Raw genomic sequence first — 20,500 nt, forward strand, 5'->3', positions numbered from 1 at the left:
AAGATTCTGTCAGATGTATTTAACAATTAATGACTTATCCAACAATGAACAAGAGCTTCAATCTCTTTACAATTCAAACTATGATTCTCACATCTAGAATTATCGAATAATTATGTTTCACAATGAATTTCATGAGTAGTAAGCAGTGGGGCTTGGTGGGTTCATAATCCTTCCTCTGTCTCAGTATTCCTAAAAAAAAAAAGAACGTCAAAGATAGGAAAATATATCAAAATGAGGACTGACTTCCAAAAAAGAAATATACGTAAGCACCCACTTTCCAAAATCCTTGGCAGCACGCCACTGGTAATATGTAATTATAACAAGAGATTAATCCATTTTCTCATTAATTTAAGTGGCCGGTACCTAATCTTGAGAGTGAGTAGTGAGTGGGTCCACATAATTAATTAAAGGAGCGTCGTCTTAGTGGGTCTTAATGTGTGTTAACCCCTCAGGGCAAGTCAAGGTCGTTTCCTCTCATAAGCTCCGACCAAGTAAACCAACCAGGATGAGAGTAAGTGTCCAGTAGTACAAGCTCATATTGTGGGCAGAGGGTAATACGAGGCATGTGATGATTTGGCATTATATATAAAAAAAAATAGTTGAAAGATTGCTCTAATATATAACAATGTGTATAATGAAATAAATGGTCATTTTAAAAAATTTGGTCCCTTTTCTTTTGCTTTTAGGCCAGGTAAGTTCGAATTCCGACCTAGACGTGGGTGATCACTAACCGTCGTGATTACCAAAATGACACAATAACCCAATTCAATGAATCAATTGAATGTTGTTTCAGGAGCAGAGATTTTCACGGAACCTGTTTCCCTTCTCCGTTCCACCCCTATTTTGCCACTGGACTCGTTCAGTCGGCGCATGCGCAGTTAGGTATATGGACTATACGTGTGGATTTTTTTCATCGTCATCATGTATACAGACTGTAGTTTATGGCATGTTCTTGTAAACTCAATCCCCACTCGGTGGAAATGCACCAAGGAGTCTCAGGTTCGACCGAAACCCGGTGGAGGCACATAGCGGTTCGGACCGCACTTTAAACTGCAGGTTCAGTCCCGATTAGCCTTATTGTGCATAAAGTGGACTTACAACATCAACTTAAACTTAAAGAGCACCAAGGGGAAAAACCACTTACCGGATCATGAGTGGAATCAAGCGCCGCTGCCAGAATACGAAGCTGCGGTTCCTGAGCTAGTTGTGACTGCACAGAGGGACCTTCCACCATGAACAGCAGTGCGCGCGCGGCCAGGAGTTGAAGGCAATGATAGCTGCAGTGTCGCCACCTGTGAAGCATCAACCAAACATCAGCAAGACCGAGCAGGAAACTACTATTCATAGTTACTATTTGGATACACTGAACAGATTACTGTTCATTATCAAGGGAACTTAATCATTTAAGGAAAATTTTGGTTTTACGTGCCAAAATTGATTGCTTCGTTATGTCTTTTGGAATCCCGCCACAATTTTACTGATAGAAACAATTTGCAGAATTTTTTTTAGTCTAGTATCTACTCAGCACAAAGAGCTGACCTATTATTTGGTGAGACGGCAGATCAGAAAGTAAGGCGACATCTAGTATTAATTTTTGTATGCCTAAAAATTGTTAACTGGCACTAAATGACACTAAGCAATTGCATCCTCATACTGAACTGCATAATCTGTATTCACCCACTGATATCAGATTCAGTAAATCAAGAAGACTTTGGGGGAAGGCCATGGGAGAAGTTTGCAAGATCCTTTTTGGGAAACCTAATGGTAAGAGACCTGTGGGGAAGCCAAGACTTACAATTATAAACAGCGCACACATTATTTTACAACAGGTAACGTTTCAATATGCTGTTTATAAATATTGAGTTAATAATAATGTACAAGATATCAATATTCTGTTTCAAAAGCTGTGCTACCATTTCAGACTAACACACAAACATATTCGTGGTCACGTATCCAGCGATGCTACCTTCTTGGAAGAAAGTTTTTTTCTTTTCTATTAAGGATTATGTGTGGGTTTATTACACACTTAATCTCTATATGTGAAACTGAAAGAAATGGTTCGTGGAAATACTAGGAGCAACATTGTGTACTCTTGAAGTTATAAGAGGTTCAATTGCTGCCACTATACTTTTGCAGACAACAGAGCTCGATTGAGTCCAAACAAAGATGTCACGTGGTTTTAGTCTATTCTACAACATTGGATTTTTCATCGCAAGGGGTACAGCAGTTATGAAACAAAATTGTGATGTTTATCGTACATCCATGTAGAGATGAGATTTCGGAGAATACGTTAATATATAAGGCATATGTTACATAACAAAAGGTGAAGAATAACTTGAATAAGGAATCATGCAATTTTAAGGAAAATCCAGCCATTCTGCTTCCGAACACAGCCGAGCTCAACCGAGTTCAACTCGTAGCCAATGAGAGTGATCCTGCCGATGGGGATGATGGAAGTCTTACATGACTGCAGCGCCGACGTCTATTGGCTGCGTTTTCGAATCAGAAGCCGGGTAAGAGCATTGGATTTATTCGATTTCTTACTCCAGTTATTCTTTACCTTATCCTTTGCAAGATATGCGTAATATATGGACGCATTCTCCGAAATCTCAACTTTACATCGATGTACGATACACATCACAATTTGTTTCATAATTGCTGTCACAATCATTAAAGCTACCCCTTGCGATGGAAAATCCAATGCTAAATAATAGGCCAAAACCATGTGTTATCTTTGGACTCAATCGTGCTCAATGACGTCATGCCAATATGGCCATTCCTCCCCTTTTTGTCACTGGACTCGTCCAGCCAGCGCATGCGTACTTACGTTGATGGTCACGTTTAAGGCACACGGACATTTTTGTGTAGCCCAATGTGGTTACAGTCCTGTTAAAGCAGAATATTTATTTCTTGCTTCGTTTTTGAAGCATAAACAAAATATTGAACTAGTAGATTATATTTCACGTACAGATGTTACTAAAGAATGAAATATTATCTCAGCATCGAACGAGTATATAATGAGATGTCACATAGATTGAAAATACTTTAGTTCCCTCACTCTCAATAGGTGGTGCCAGGAGCGCTTGTAAAATAAACCTACATAAGATAATTTTAAAAAGGAATAATTGCATACGATGTTAGGCTTTGAAATGAAGTTATACGTTCTAGGAAGAAATGTGAAATGTAATTAATGCAATATAGTAGTAATAAATATTGAAATATAAATTTTACTTCACATTTCCATAGAAATTATATACGTTGTGTTTTTTATAGAAATGGATGACAGTAAACAAGTCTACATCATATAACGTACTAAATAATGACGAAAAGAAACGTTGCCATCATTGCGGTCGTATCCGTACATCTATTTCAATTACGTTTTTCTGCGCGGATCGTAATAAAAATGTATTACGTTAAATTTCCGCGTAGAAAATCCTCACATTTCTCCTCATAATCTTCGGTACGCTTTGCGTCAATGTTATCGGATACTAGTTGATCGATTGACCGTCAGAGGTCACCAGTGGCATTTTTTCTGTTCTGCGATCACGATCGACGAGAGACAGCAGTTCCGACCCAGCTTGCGAGTCGTAAAGGAGTTTTGGAGTGACGACATGATCTTCGAGAGAAGCAGCGACTCGCGGGACTAGACGTAACTCTCCGTCGTCGATTACAATTGGTAATATAGGATTACCTTCTTTCTTCGAACAATGCGAGAAGCTGTTCCTTTTTTGCATCGTGTGATAGTAAGACGTTAAGCTGCTGGTGTTTTTTGGACGAACGAAGCCAACCAACGAAGATGATTAAGCGAAGCATTCTTTGACCATTGACCAGTTTGATCGTCGTTTTCTTCCTTCACGGAGTGCAACCAGAACTATGAAGGTGCGATGGGACAAGTTGGAGAAGGAAAGATACGAGTAACAGGATAGCATACTTCGTATGTGCATGGAGACGACCCATTGGAAGGCGTTCCCCCTTTGATTCAACAGTGGTCAGCTCTAATTAACCATGGTGTACGATTGTTCAAATTATCGAGGTATGTACTTTACGACCATTTTTTGCATAAGTGAACAGTGAATGCGTGCTTTGACTAATATACTTTTTTTTCTTGACCTAGTTACAAGTTGAAATATTGAGAGAAACGGACGGCAAAAAAAGGACAAATCAAATAGAAGGCAATTTAACGATTCATTCCCAGCTTAAACGACGTCGTCGCGGTTGGTCTAGTGGAAAGGTAAAGCGACGCCCGGTTGCAATTTTTGTATAAGTAAGACAGGCACTAATTAGAATCAATCGAGTACAAAAAGGATGGGGAATACAATTTACATAATTGTTGGTTAGCATATGGTGCAGAAATAACCTTCATGCATATTTGTTAAGTTGCATAAGAGCATCAAACACAAAAAAAAGAGGGGAGTTTGTCTCAAAAGGAATAAGGCACGTGTAATACTGCTAAAGATTGACCTTTGTAGATTTTAACGATATCGTTGTATACGTTATTCTGATGTTGTCAGTTTTTTTATTTTTATTGTATTATCTTCCGGTTAAATTGTTAAAACTTTTGAAGAGTTGTTGTAGTGGGGGTTAGAAGAAGAAATTGTTACAGTTATACAATGTACATGTTGTTGATTGAAATACTAACCATTCTTCGCTGCGAGGTTGGTATAATAAATTTTGACTAAGTGTCGCAAATTAAGTATTGCAGTATATGTTTATCCCCACACAAAGAAGAAAACTGTACTTTAGGTTATATACTGATGAAACGAGGTTGTGAATTATTCTGGGACGGACTCGTGGCTATATTTACTCGTTAGTTCAAGAGTTAACTTGGTCACAGCTTTATATGTATATTTTTGACCTTATTTTCAAATAATCTTTGTTCAATGGATCGCTTGGTCCCGTTTAATTTGGATCTCGTCAGAGACTGAGGTGACAGTACAAAATACTCGTCGTTAACCTCCAAAACGTGACTTTTGTGACTGATTGGTTTTTTCCTTTTTTTTATTGCGTACATGTAACTAGTTCTTTCCACGGACTCTTTGCGCGTCTTCTAAATTTTGATTATTATTATTATTACGCACGCAACCTCTCAGTTACAAAATCCTTGGACCAAGCGATATTTATGATCCTGGATAGAATTTTAGACAGCAATATTGGGCTACAAACAGAACGTTCTTATTCTATTGTGATCCAGAATCAGGAATTCCAACCAACTCCAAAAAAATGCCAAAGTGAAAGTTATCTGAACAAATGAAAGCTTACAGAGACTGAATAGAAAGACTCTATAGACCGAGAAACAATTGTCATCCTAACACAAAGACATACTGCAACAATGACCAAAGGAAAACTCAGTGTTCTAGCAATATCAAACCATACTATTAAGTGTGTCCTTTGACAGCAATTGCAATGTCGATGGTGCCATTCACACCGCCTATTTATATAGAGTCTATGCATTTTGGGATTCAAGACCTTTAATACGCACCTTCATGTATGTATGTATGTGTGTGTGTATATATATATACACACACAAATAAATGTACCGAATGTATTGTTATACACTCACACACATACAGGAATCCCAAAAATGCAAGTGTACTGTCCTGGAGACCAACATATGGATAATTTGACTTTCGTGTAAGGTTTGATTTTGATTTGATTTAGTTTATTTTACTTCGCTTTTTGTGCCTCTTGGCTAATTTGCGAAGATGGGGATGAGTGATGAAATGATGAAATTGATGAGTGGACATTCACAAACAACCAAGCCCGACCGGGATTCGAACCCGGGACCCTTGGCGTCACAGCGCGATGTGCTAACCACTCGGCCACAGGGTCGGGCGACTTTCGTGTAAGGCTTTGACACGTAAAGAGGTTGGTAACACACTGAAGCTATCATACCTAAGATTCTTGCTTAACACGTTTTATTTTGTAGTGTCCTGTTCTAATACAGGGTGTTTCCGGGCTGATGATACAAACTTTCAGGGATGATGGAGAAGGGAACATGTATCAATTTGAGATAAGGAACCCTGGTCCGGAAACGACTTAGTCGAAAGTTATAAGCGAAAATCTGTGGCTGAAGATGTAATACTTTTATTACCTGCACGAGTTTCATAAGCTGCTACATCCACAACAGTTGTTCAAAGTGGTGTTCACCGGCTTCGCTGCAGGCATGACATCGTCGCACAAAGTTCTCGCGTACCCGTTGGAACAACCCCGGAGTCGTTAGAACAATGTCACAGGCAGCGAGAATTCTTGCCAGGAGATCCTCTTCAGTCTCGACAGGTGTCTCGTACACAAGACTTTTCACATGACCCCACAAGAAGAAATCAAGTTGTTTAACAACTGTTGTGATTGTAGCATCTTGTACAACTTATGCAGGTAATAAAAGTGTTACATCCTCATGCACCGATTTTCGCTTATAACTTTCGAGTAAGTCGTTTCCGGACCAGCCTTCCTTATCTCAAATTGATACATGTTCCCTTCTCCATCATCCCTGAAAGTTTGTATCATCAGCCAAGAAACACCCTGTATACCTAGAAGAGGCTGAATTTATAACGCTTGCTTAAGCATTGTTAATCCCTTTTCTCGAAACATCAACGAGGTGAGTTCTGCAAAGGTTTCCAAGCTTAGAGAGATAAGGCCACTCTAATCTTCAAGGCAGAAGAAAGTTAACGCCACTTCCATCTTCATAACAGAAGAGACTAAACGCCACGCTCATCTTCAGGACAGAAGAGAGTTAACGCCACTCTCATCTTCAGAACAGAAGAGAGTTAACGCCACTCCCATCTTTATAACAGAAGAAAGTTAACTCCACTCCTATCTTCATAACAGAAGAGACTAAACGCCACGCTCATCTTCGGAACAGAGGACAGTAAACGCCATGCTCATCTTCAGGACAGAGGAGAGTTAACGCCTCCCACATCTTCAGGACAGAGGAGAGTTAACGCCACGCTCATCTTCAGGACAGAGGAAAGTTAACGCCACGCTCATCTTCAGGACAGAGGAAAGTTAACGCCACGTTCATCTTCAGGACAGAGGAGAGTTAACGCCACGCTCATCTTCAGGACAGAGGAAAGTTAACGCCACGCTCATCTTCAGGACAGAGGAAAGTTAACGCCACGCTCATCTTCAGGACAGAGGAGAGTTAACGCCTCCCACATCTTCAGGACAGAGGAGAGTTAACGCCTCCCACATCTTCAGGACAGAGGAGAGTTAACGCCATGCTCATCTTCAGAACACAGAAAAGAGTTAACGCCACTTTCATCTTCAGGACAGAAGAGAGTTAACGCTTCCCACATCTTCAGGACAGAGGAGAGTTAACGCCACTCTCATCTTCACGGCAGAATAGAGTTAACGCCACTCTCACCTTCAGAACAGAAGCGACATAACGCCACATCTACAGGTGATGAAAGTGACGTTAACTCTCGAAAATTTGGAAACCTTTCCACAACTCACCTGGTCGACATTACCAGGGAATCTGTTCACTCTTCGTCGCCAGAGAATCTTCAAGACTTCTTAACATAGAAAGAAGCTAAACTTAAAAGAACAGAACTTTACATCTATGTGAACACGTCATCATTCATTACAACTACTTTACCAACACGAGCGACACGGGAAGAAACCTAAATGCTTTGCTTCTCGAGTCCACAAACTCACACAGAGACAAATGACAAACGCTTCCCTTCCCTGTCTCACCTGCTCACCTCTGGCTGGGTGAACACTGCTGCTTGCTTCCCACCACCCTCTTGTACAGGGTGAGGGCGTTGTGGAGGATGTTCAGCACCGACAGGGCGTGCACGCTGGACAACACATCTGAAAGAACAAGGAGGAGAAGTTAAGAGTGACGTTGTATCCCAACAAAGAGAAATAACAATTGATATGTGAATCCAAAATTTGAACACCTTTAGCCAAGTGGTGATCGGAAAGTAAGATGATTGTTACTGAAGCCAGATATAGATGGCAGCACGAGGCTAAAAGATTGAAATTATTGCTACTGCTTATAAAATTGTTCATAATAATATAAAGTACGACGAATAAGAAAGATAATAATAATTGCTAATGTGAAAAGAAAAGAATTACGTGGATGTAACTTTCTCAATTAAAGTTCTCATAATATATAAATATGTATAACATTGTAAAAAGTTGAGATACCGATACAAATTTGTGTCTCCTAACAGATCCCAATCTGTTAAGGCATATACGAACCCCGTGTGGGCGCGCGTTCCAATCGCGGCACCACAGCATCTAGGCTGCGCGTCACAATCGCGGCACCGACTAGGCTAGCGCGTTCCAGTCGTTCCAGTCGAGTTCACATTCTGTGGTTGCTATAGAAAGTTTAGTTAGCGGCGCGTTCCACCCGATGCCCCAAGGGTAGAAAGTTAGTTTAGCGGGACTGAGATTGCAATGATTAAGAGAACTCATAATATTGATGATATATTAGGGCCTTTTGTAAATGAAGAATTTGAAAGAGGTCAAAAATAGGCCTATATGCAGATTATAGTCTTTGGATTTAAAGTGAACTCAGGAGAAATATATATGAGGACTTGTCAATAAGCAGTCCGAAGGATCCGTTGGCAAACGGACCGTTCCAGTGAAGGAAATCCGTTCCAATTCCAGTGAAGGCAGTCCGTCCCATTCCAGTGAAGGAAAGAAGTACAGACCGTTCCAGGGAAGGAAGTACAGACTGTTTCAGTGAAGGCAGTCCGTCCCATTCTAGTGAAGGCAGTCCGTTCCATTCCAGTGAAGGAAAGAAGTACAGACCGTTCCAGGGAAGGAAGTACAGACCGTTCCAATGAAAGAAGGAAGTCCGGGTCAGTGAAGGAAGACCGTCCCAGCCATAGAAGGAAGAGGTGAAATATCTACCACGGTGTATAAAGACTTATGCCGTCTATAAGTTAATATCTCTAGATATTTATGTGTCCTTAATATTCAAAAGAAGAAGGGAGGTTGCATGATCCTCAACTTACGCCAACAAGAATGGTGGGTAGCAGAAACAAGCTCAACCTGGTCAGTACTAATTAAACTTTATATATTTTTTAATATGTAAATATCAATCATGGGCGTAGCAAGAAATGTTTGTGGCGGTTCAGGCCATTGACAAAACTTTAATACTATCATGGTTCTATTATTACATAATAATAACAGTTATAAAATAATACAAATAAACCAATTTGGTATTACTATTATTATTATTATTATTATATCCTCGATGAGACTATTATACTTGATTCACTGGAACTCTAACTCTTTTTCATTATTGTTTTACATTTACTGAAGTGTATAGGGGAGAGTCGTACAGTACCTGCCGCCCTACAGTATCGGCCAATTGCTAGTTCGGACATTTGACCCTACATAGCAGTAGTTCACGGGAGTAGGAGGGAAGGGTATGTATTCGTGTGCGCTATAGTTCGGTATCACCCGCTTTCACGCAGTATTGTGAGAGCTGTGCCTGTGTTAATGTGAAGAGTCAAGTGGCTGCGTGAGAGAAGTTATTTCTAGGGCCCTGGTATTCATGTTCGAGGTAAGTGTTTGATTTTATTGTCAGATTCAGTTTATCGGTATTCTATAAGGATACGAAAACCTGTAAATAGTTTCGGAACTTTTGTTACCACCTAATGATCGTACAGTATCGGCCAGCGAAGTGTCGTCCAGTATCGGCCACACAGAATTTCGTACGCACCTACTGCATTCCTGCTTGCTTTTGTTTTCAGAGTAAGATGGCAGACGAGGAGGGCAACAAAGGAGGTAAATGGACTGAAGAGGCCATGAAAGTGGCGGTAAATGAGGTAATGACAAAGAAAATGATAGCAAGACAAGCAGCAAGTATATTTTGTTTACCAAGAAGCACGTTAGGAGATAGATTGAGAGCAATTCAACGTGGTATGGATGTGGACCTGACAACTCAGATGGGCTGATAAGAAGGCGTTTGATGACGAAATGGAAAAACAATTACTTTCATATATGAAAGACTTGAGCAATAAGTTTATGCCCCTCAGTAAATAAGAAGACAACTTTAGAAAGTGCACAATGCATAATTTGAGAGTCCTTTGAGGAAGATTGGGTTTAGTGTACCGAATGTGGAGTTTGGCACATGTTGAATGCGTAGACCAAGAAAATATTTTGTATTTTTGTGACTATTGTAAAAATTGATTTCAACTCTGCTTTAACGGACTTTATTCTTCCCACATTTGTTAACTACCACACCTTTGTACACATAGTTTACAGTTTATTCATAAAACTGAAGCATTTATGAATGGTTACCACCACCTAAAATAAAAATATTGACTGGCCGATACTAGACGACAATTTTTCCACTCATTGAAAATTCAGCTTTTCGTTTTTTGTATATATCTAGTAGTTCTGAAAGCATTTCAGAGAAATTAAACCCGTGTTCCTTAAAGTATCCGACTATCTCCTAATCCTTTATCAGTTATAATCAATAAGCTTAAGGTGGCCGGTACTGTACGACTCTCCCCTACTTATTCTATTTTGTTATTATCTTTTACACATTTTGTTCAAGAAAAGAACTTTACCAATTTTCCCCAAACATTTACTGTTTTTTTTTGTAATTCTCAAAATTGTTGAACCATTTCTTGTTTGGATTAAATGGTAGAATAGGAAAACTGGTTCCTGTATTTCGCAGTCAATTTGTTCAAAACAACGCAGTTTTTCTTTGAGTATTCTGTTCGAATACTAAATAACTAAACCTTATTCTGTTACAAACATTAGAAATAACAAACTTTGTGATGTTCTGTAACTTGAAAAAAAAAAACCATGCCACACACAGATAACTAAATGCATCATATCGATTGATGCACCAGAATGCATCGATTGATGCACTAAACTGTGTTTTATGGCTTCTTCAAAGAATCAGACTCACATTTGATGCATTTGGGTGCATTTTTGTATGTCGTGAAACAAACACCAACGTGCATAATTTGATTCAAGTGAGGGTTTATTTCAGTGCAATGCATCAGTTGATGTTCCTTGATGCACCTTCCTGCATCTTTTTAGATGAAGCACTTACGTTTGGTCTGAGCTACAGAGTTTATGTATGCATTCTGGTTCATCAAAACGCATCAAGCTGCATCAAAACGCATCAACTGATGCATTGAAGTGCATCTCGACTGAAATAAATCCTCACTTGAATCAAATGATGCACTTTGGTGTTTCTTTCACGACATACAAAAATGCACTAAAATGCATCAAATGTGAATCTGATTCTTTGAAGAAGCCGTAAAACACACTTTAGTGCATCAATCGATGCATTCTGGTGCATCAATCGATATGATGCATTTAGTTCTCTGAGTGCAATTTCCACCGGGGGTTATGGACAGATTTAATGAAAATCGCCACAATTAATGTAGTACAATCACAGTGAAACGAAAAATAACACACGTTCTTCTCATTACAGTGTAGCTGCATGCAGGTGACAGGCAGTGTCACGATTTCTGAAGGTTTCCAATAGTCGTTTGTCACATGTACCCTGTTCCCCGTCTCCTATGTTTAAAAGGTGCCTTAGACACCTGGGCTGTTTCATCTAATCTTTTTTTCAATGCGAAATTTGAATTTTCGTATGCACTGTTCTAATTATTTCATTATCTGGCAAACTAATGATTACTGTGTTGATGGCCAATTTCATTCAGTATCAATTAAATTGTAAGTCTTTGCTTCAAAAAGCACCGGTATCCTTAATACTTTGAAGAGTCGACAACGAAAAATGTTAAAAGATTCACAAATTTCAACTTTGTTCTTTACGCTACCTCAACAGAGAAATAATCCAGACTTCGGTATTGGCTGATATATGAGTCTGTTTCTCCCTCTAAGAAATACGAACTTGTTATTTTTAATTTCAGTGCTTTGCCTTCTTTAATTTTCTGATCAATTTTACCTATGATCACTGGTTTGATTTATCGCATATATACATTAATTTATTTCTTTTATATTTATTCTTTATCTTCTTATAGTAGATTCTATTGTTTTTCATCTTTCCAATATGCTTTGTTCTTATTTATAAAGTTATTCACATATATTATGCTAATTCTTAATCTTGTACGCCTGGTGCTGCTATCTCTATTCCTCTTTGGCAAACTATTTACATTATTTGGTCCTATTGTGTACGTAACAATGCTCTAGAAGGAATTCTAAGTGCATGTAATCATTCATATTTTGGAATATCACAGCGGTTTTTCGAATGAAGAGGAAAATTTGAAAAAATCGCCCTTACGGCTGCCAAGGGTTCAGTTGAGCCTTAATGTACACGTTGATATCAATAAAAATATAAATCTCGATTATCTGAGTCAGTGGCGGCGCTTGGGTACCAAAACTGGGGGGGGGAGGGACAGTTCAATGTCTCTTGATATACAAGTTTAGCCTTAAGAGGTTAGATTGCGGGCATAAAGTGTGTGTGTGTTGGGGGCAATTACCCCCACGACCTCCTAATTGCCTACACTGATCCGAGTATGTTCCCTAAACGCCTCTAAAATTACACATAGTTTTTCTTTGCTAATGGCAAGTTTCGTACGAAAACAAATCGGAAAATGAATGTATTCGTGAAACAAATGTATGTAATTAAAGAAATGTGGCTATGATCCGGCGGCCCTGCATAGGTCTAAGGTGTCGCAGTAGAATATGAGAAGGTCCTCAAAAGGGAAACAAAGTCACATGATGACTTTCTGTCTTGTATATTGGTAGGGTATTTTGCAGTGATGTGCGTCTACGTGTAAATAACGATAGTCTACATTCTACACGTAGACTATTTTATACACGTAATGTAAACATGTAAACAACATGGCGAAAGGTGATAACTTAGCAGAGGGCGCTGTAGAAGTAAAACAAAATTATACCGCGTATCAGTTGCTAATGTGTGAGAAAAACCTTTCATACTCTTCCTTTCAATTTCGAACAATTTCTCACCTAGTAAAAAAGCCTAACATAGGAAATATTTTAGTGTTTTGTGGGAAAATGACTACTTTTGCCTCACGACTGCCATCTGTTGTTTTCTTCTTGCATACGATTTATTTTCTTTCGAGAAGAGAGAAATTTTGTTGTAAATAGGATTCTTGTCAGTTCGTTCGGAACAAATATAGTTCAAAATGTCACTTTTCTTTCATTAATGTCTTCAAAATTATTTCTAATGTACTTTAGATTGTCTACGTAAACTACAACCAAATGTAATCTACGCGTAGATTACGTGTATACAACGCATGTAGACATAAATTTATAGTGTACGGCACATCACTGGGCATGTTGTATCATTTATCCCGAGGAAGAACCAAATAAACTTTTATGACTTCCACGACTAAACTTCGGATTACGAGACAGGAGTCAGTAGAAACACTCGTTTATATTCGTAGGTTTCTAGTCATTTCTCGCAGCTTTTCTGCCACCGTATCTCAGAAACTAATTTACATGCTTACGTCATATGGGTAATAAATAAGTAGTTAACAGAATTTAAATTACAATATTAAAAATGTGATAAACCACTGACAGTTGCTGAAAATTTAAGAAGCAATGCTTCATACAAGAGCTACTTCGATGGAGGTGACATCTATGATTAAGATAACTAACCAATTATGCTCTCTTCACGATCCAATTCTTCGACGAGAGCCTTCTTCACACTTTCCACCTGCTCGCCAGCTGCCTGCCTCCACACGGAGCCCAGCCTCATCCCTCCAAGTCGCTGGCTTCTGGTCGGCCTCGTGGCCTCTGCTCTGAGTAGCAGCTCCGCGGGGGATTGACCTCTGAAAGACAAAAGCAGACCGTTTAGAATTTAGCCGCACGATTAAACGAACATGGTCACTGCTCGTATTCTGCCTGGAATTTATTTGAAACTTTTCCTTTTATGTACAGTCATCGGCAATAGAAACGGGACACCTAAAATACCTGAACCCAATATGGCCTACCTAGGGTTTGCGATTTTTTCTAGTAGTGTACAAAGTCTGAAAGATAAAAGTAATTGCAAGATTCAAAATAGGGAACATTTTAATGGGGTTTAATTTGGAATGCAACATGATTGTGCTATTTCAAATTCGTAATTTTTAAAAAAATAGAAAATAAATCAAATTAAAACCCATTAAAAGAAGAAGAGAATGGCACAAATTTGAGCTTACTATGTCAAACAGTTTCTAATCTACAGATGTTTAAAGATATCAAAATGTCGCCAAACTTTGGATTTTTGGCTCTCTTGAAAGTCAATAACTCAAAAAACAACTGCCCAAAAAATCTGAAATTTGGCAGTTTTCGTCAACTTTACTGTGCCAAAAATTTTAAATTTCTGATGGCCGTGTGCACGAACGAAGATCAAATTTTAAACTCGGATCGGGAAAGGATCACTGGAAAATTCCATTGCACGAAGACGGTTCAACACTTGATCGCGATCTAGGAACATCAAAATGAGTTTATCTTCTGAACGGCCATTCGCCACCGTTTTGGTGGCCGATCCTGGTTCACGATACTGACGCTTCGACTGCAGGCAGTTGTTTTTGAATATAAAAAGAGCGGAAAGTGATATCGAGGGCGTGCAAACGCTAGAGATGTTGGATGTACAATGCTGATAATTCGAGAGTTGTGTAAAGTAAACTAAAAACAGCCAAAATAATAATAATAATTTGTGGTTCGGTGGTGCAAAGTCGAAATGTTTCTAAATACTGTACTTTCTATCCCAGAACACAAAACATGTGCAAGTGCAAGGTAAATTAGAACACAGCAATGTTACGATATTGCTACATGCTGTTGCTACACGACATGACAATATAAATATATAAGAATTAAGAAATGAAAAATTCAAATACTTACCACAATACAGTAATAATAATAATAAAATATCTTTATTGAGCGGGCGAGTTTCAGCGTACGCTGTTCTCTCGCGAATGCATTTCGTAAGGCATTGAAGTCCCGTAGAAGAAGGTTCCATGCTTTCTCCTTATTCTTTTGTCTTATGCCGTCAGTTCTTTTTTAAGATTATTATTTGTTTACACCCTACTACATCCTTGTACTCATCGACAAGGTTGATCAGTACATTTCTCAAATTCAGATAAGTTTGAGGCCCGAATTACTTTCTTCTCCTACACGTTGATACTTTAACACATCACACTATTCGGTGGGATTCTTGATTGTCATTTGTTTTAGCCAACCAATCAGGTATAGCCTTACAAATTAATCTCGGATCATTTGAACGGAATCTCTTGAACGTCGTTTTTCGTTGGTGCAATGCAAATCTTTAAACCACGTTCATTTAGAGTGGATCAAAATTGATCCCGCTCATCTGAACTACGAAATAATCGGCGTTGGTGCACTCGGCCATGAGATGTCAAGGTTCAGATCATTGGTTGATTTGACATGGGATGCCCCACCCACACATCGAGTTGCATTTACCATTTTCCTAAACTCTGAGAGATTCTACATCAAGTAATGTAAAAACAACATTATTTATTCTTCAAATTATTAATTATTTCTCCATGCTCTAAGCGGAACACGCTGTATTTCTAAAGTGTCCCTGATCTTATCCCGAGAACCAGAGACGTCTCGTGAACGCATGCGTGAATTGTGGGAAAAAGGACAGCTTGCTCTGCGACGACATTCATGAGCATTTCTACATTCTAATTTCATCATATAGGAGAAGTATTTATTTTACACGAGAGCGCTGAACTAAGCTTGGATCTGAAGTGACGCATGCATCAATTGTGGAAGAGAATTATTACTTTCTTTCACTTCAGATCCAAGAAATGTAATATAAGCTTAGTTCAGCGCTCTCGTGTAAAATAAATACTTCTCCTATATAAAGAAATTAGAATGTAGAAATGCTCATGAATGTCGTCGCAGAGCAAGCTGTCCTTTTTCCCACAATTCACGCATGCTTTCACGAGACGCCTCTGCCGAGAACATATCTGGAAAAAAAGCTACATGAAAAGAAAATAGGCCAAACATTTTGGATTTGTTTTGATGCATCCGTTTAATTTTTCATTTACAACTATTGTACTCTTCAACACAGACTTGTTTTTTTTAGCAACTTTTGAGTTAAATAGCACATATGTTAGAGTTCATTTATGGTAAACGATAGTCACAAGTGTTCGCCAGTGCGAAGCAACTACGTCACCGCTGTCTTACATGCGCACAACAGCACTTTTGTCGGTCTGCGCAGCTTACGCTGTGACGTAGATGCGCAGGAACACAGTAAGACGCAATAGAGTCTATAAACCATGACGCTTCGAAGAGTAAGCTTGTTCCCGAATTTCTCTCGAATCTCTACGTATCTATTAACGATATTGACTCATCACAAGCATTTATATAACGTGCATTGCACTAAATTACATGGTTCTGCTCAAGTGAAACTCAAGGTTTGAGCTGTTCATTGAAACCAGCGTCTGCAATCGACTGAACTGAAATCTCAAAGTCTCATTTGAGTGTTTAATGAAAATTCCCCTGGCGGGGCCTGCTTTCAACCCCCAACAATGGCCAGCAATACTGCTTTTTAGCAAGCGCGCCGAAACTTCCAAGGGCTTCCGAAGCATGCCGGGAAAATTTTCGAAGGAGTCTATTTTGGTATCGAGCCTGTGGAATGGAGAATTCATTAGGAAACTGTTCTCTTCTCTTTAAAAGCGAGTACTTGAATGTAATGAAATGCAATTAAGAGAGGATCCGGGAAATAATTAATTATTCGCTGCTGAACAGCAGGGGCGGGCGAACGGTGGAGAGGGAGGGGGATATGAAGTCGTGCGGAGGAAGCGGTTGTAAGCATCTAAAGACGATGTGTTGGAATTGAGTGGAAAAAAGGAACTGTTGCGTTTCGCTACCGGGATAAAATTTTCAAAATCACTTGAGTGAAGTCATTAAGAAAACATTTAGTTTTGCAGGGAATGGCATGTTGTAATCCTTCGCCTAAAGTATGTTCCAACCGATTCATTTCAACGTATACGACAAGTATACGTTCATTATTATTTGTCTAGGCGCAAGAGGATTCTATTATTTAAACAAATTTTTGCCTAAAGGCACAGACAACGAAACTGCACTGCAACAGGTGGACTTAAAAATATATCCACAAGCATGTTAGCGAGCCTAGAACACACACATATGCAGAGGCATGCGCTTCGGATTTCTGCGCATGCTCAGTAAGAAGGAAAATAGTGGCAGGAGCTATGTAAAAAGGATACTCACATAGAGTATGGCAAAATAGTGGAGAACAAGATGCCTCAACCGGTCTAGTAGTTTAGCAGCTGCCCGACAGATGTCTCTATCTTAAGCATTCTTCTTTCATCGTTCAAATACATTGCAATAATTCTTTGGGAAGAACGAATGTGTGAACCCACTCAAGTCCGGAAGTTCTGTTATTGTAAGACACTTGTCTGGAACTATCTTAAAACAGGTTTTGATCACACAAAAGAAGTAAAGCGTAAATTGTCAATCTGCTGTACTTGTTCATTTACGACGTAAGTGCAGTTGTCCATTCCTGACCCGACTCTCCGTATACGCCGTTTTGAAGATAAAAGTATCAGCGAATCACATTTAAATTGTTCGAGCTAATCAGAAACAGCCTGCCTCGTACTGCTTGGAAGTACTTTCGCGCTTGTTCAGAGATGGCAGCACTGCACACGAGCTACGCTTCGATGCATGCGATATTCGATAATTCAGGTGTCTCATTCTTTCCATCGTTTTTGGAGTATAGTTAGGTAGGCTCTAATAGCAAGCCGAGTACATGTTGCTATGTGAATATCTAAAACCGTACTAAGGAAACAGAATTTGCACTCTTGTAACTATAATAGTGTGAAGTTCAGAGATAAATGTACTTATATACTTCATATTCAGTTTCATTTCAATACACCAACACGGAGTAAAGTGAAAACATGAAAAGTCCGACAAAAATTATAGACTGCATGCAGCTCAAAGTTACATCAGATATTAAGTGTTGTTTGCCAAACGATCTCAGGGTTGCAAAACTAATCGTGACCTTCAGCACATCATTTCTGACATTTAAAGATGGTGCCTCTTCCACACACTTGTAACAGTGAAGAACAATGCTTTCTTGCCCTCTGGAAGCCTAAACTTTACACAAATTCTTCGGCAAATGAAAATTCAATATCTCTAATTATGATTACCACACCAGCAAGCTTACAAACAGAGGCGGAAGTTCGACAGTGGACTCAGTTCACAAACAGATGGGTGGAAAGATCTTTGCAGGGGCTCATAACACGTACATTCCAAATATTCATCTTCTTGAGGTACACAGCGACTAACTTAGACTTAAAAATATATGTAGATCAGCCATGGGGTATATGCTAAGATGCAGCAAACTTGTGCAACTTTAAATGCAGAAATCTACTTGATAAAAAAACAATTTAAAGTTTACATTTGACTGTCCCTCGTATATTAATCAGGAACATTATTGTTAGGTGATGGATATAAGATAAATACTCACTTGTCATTACACGGATGTCTCAGTGCGTCTGACGCTTTCACCTTGACATGTGCGAGTCCATGAACGACGCATGCGTCAATGACCTTGTTGATGGTGACCATAGCTGTATATTGTAGATCGTGGACGCCGTGGATCAGATTCAGGCACACCTTGAGCAGAAGGCAGAGGGCAGCACTGAGCTCTTTTCGGGTCTCGATATCCTTCAGATTGTACGTTTCCAACGATGTCTGCAATTAGGCAAAGAAAATTTCGATTTAATTAGCTGTTTTACTACGAATATTAGATTGTGTTCATTTAAAGTTATGAAAATGAATACATACGTATATATGTACTTAAGTTCATGTGAATATGTATATAACTTATTAAATTGTATATATTCAAATCAACTTATAATTTTGAAATGTGTTAGATGTGTATGTACTACCTACTGTAGTTCACAGATTAGATTTGTTCCTTGAAATTAAGTGATTAAGTTGTCTCTCATAGTCACCCAGCGAATCGCCAGCTGCATGGGCTTGCCCAGTGTTGGTGGATTTCCGTAGAACGAGTCTTACTCGAAAAGATCAAGTTAAGTTGAAGGAAGGACTCTGCATAAACCGGCTCTGGGGTTCACCCAGCCTCAAATAAATGGGTACCTGGGGAATAAAGATTGTGCCAGAGTGTAGTGCTGATCCCATCACACCCATAAAATGGCCGGGATCGAGAATACGTGGCACTCTATCTCTAACCCCCTCCCTTGCTGCAATGTGCCCAGGGAACTCTACATACTAAGTTACATGTAGGATCAATGGATTTCTAAGATATAATTAACCGACCTCGGAGGAGGAGTGGTTAGCACAGCGCGCTGCGACACCAGGGGTACTGGGTTCGAATCTCGGCCTGGGTACAAGTGTTCTCTTTGAGTGTCCCTCAATCAATTTCATAATATCCTCACTCATCCAGCGCCATCAGCCAAAAGTGACAGAAATGCGAAGTAAAATAAACCAAATCAATATACTTTGGACCAGGACTCCACTGGCTAGCTCGGTGACGAAATGCTATCGACTACCAATAAAGAAGTTTCGAGATCGATATAGTCGACCTGGTTTGTGAGAGACTGAGAGTTTTAACTCTAAACTTTTCTCTGTGATTTTTCACTCTCTCTCTCACCTTCAGAGTGACGCTAATCTTGAGAGGAGTGCTCTATATATGTGCAGAATTCCATTAGGTTCGAATAGCATTAGGAAGTGAAACAGCTTTAATTGCCTGGAATCGAAAAGCACAGCCTGGCTTCATTGTCACAAAGAGCCGATTGTCTGAGTCATGTTCCTTTGATCTTTGAACACCAGAGTGCGCTGCTGCAGTCATGAACTGGACTTCATTAGGCTAATAGAGGCAGCAAGCTCTGAAGGATGTAGTTTCGACAGTTAATGCTAAAGATTCTTTCGCTTATAGCCACATTCTGTGTCATAAATCATGTTAATGTTACAAATGGATAGGAGCACGCGTATAGAAAATGCCATTAATGAAAGAGAAAAAAAGAAATTACGTATGTACACGTAAAAAATTTGGTATTCAATAAGTATCCAATCTCGAAATTTTTGTGGATTTCTTTGGTAGGAGAACTTTTCTATACCAATTATAGTGATGTTAACTAGATTCTAAGGTATATAATGAACATGTACTGTTATATCTTTCTTTGTACCCGTTCATGTAATAGTAACAATAGAAAGAATATTATAAATTGGCCTATTTTAATATTATTATTGACATCTTATTAATCTATTAATTATATATTTTACTATTATTATTATTATTATTATTCACATGCGAGACGCTTGGTTCGAACCATTCCCGAAATATAGTTCCTTTTATAAGCTTGGTATAACCCCATTTACGCTAGCTGATTTTCATTCCTGGACCGGAACTGAAATTATTTAAAACTCATGGACCTTTAACAAAGCCTGTATAAGTCCAATTTTTGTACACATAGAAGGGCCTCCCCGATGGCGCAGTGGTAGCGTCGTCGCTTTGTAATCAAGGGGTCCCGGGTTCGATACCCGGTGGTGGCACAAGTGGTTCGGATCCCACTTTAAACTGTAGGTCCAGTCCCGA

At 39.1% G+C, this 20,500-nt stretch overlaps 1 protein-coding gene across 1 annotated transcript in view; it reads right to left on the reverse strand.

The window, feature by feature from the left end:
* Window positions 1–20,500, reverse strand: part of LOC146004296 (uncharacterized) — a 953,900-nt gene that overhangs the window by 321,870 nt on the left and 611,530 nt on the right. The window contains exons 9-12 of the mRNA XM_083143016.1: window positions 18,407–18,633; window positions 13,564–13,736; window positions 7,698–7,806; window positions 1,145–1,292 (exon numbers count right to left, since the gene is read on the reverse strand). Of these exons, the coding sequence (XP_082999142.1) occupies window positions 1,145–1,292; window positions 7,698–7,806; window positions 13,564–13,736; window positions 18,407–18,633 (657 nt within the window). The remainder of the gene's footprint in view (window positions 1–1,144; window positions 1,293–7,697; window positions 7,807–13,563; window positions 13,737–18,406; window positions 18,634–20,500) is intronic.

This window comes from Lepisma saccharinum, chromosome 21, assembly GCF_977018435.1.
Source record: "Lepisma saccharinum chromosome 21, izLepSacc3.1, whole genome shotgun sequence".
Classification (NCBI taxonomy): domain Eukaryota; kingdom Metazoa; phylum Arthropoda; class Insecta; order Zygentoma; family Lepismatidae; genus Lepisma; species Lepisma saccharinum.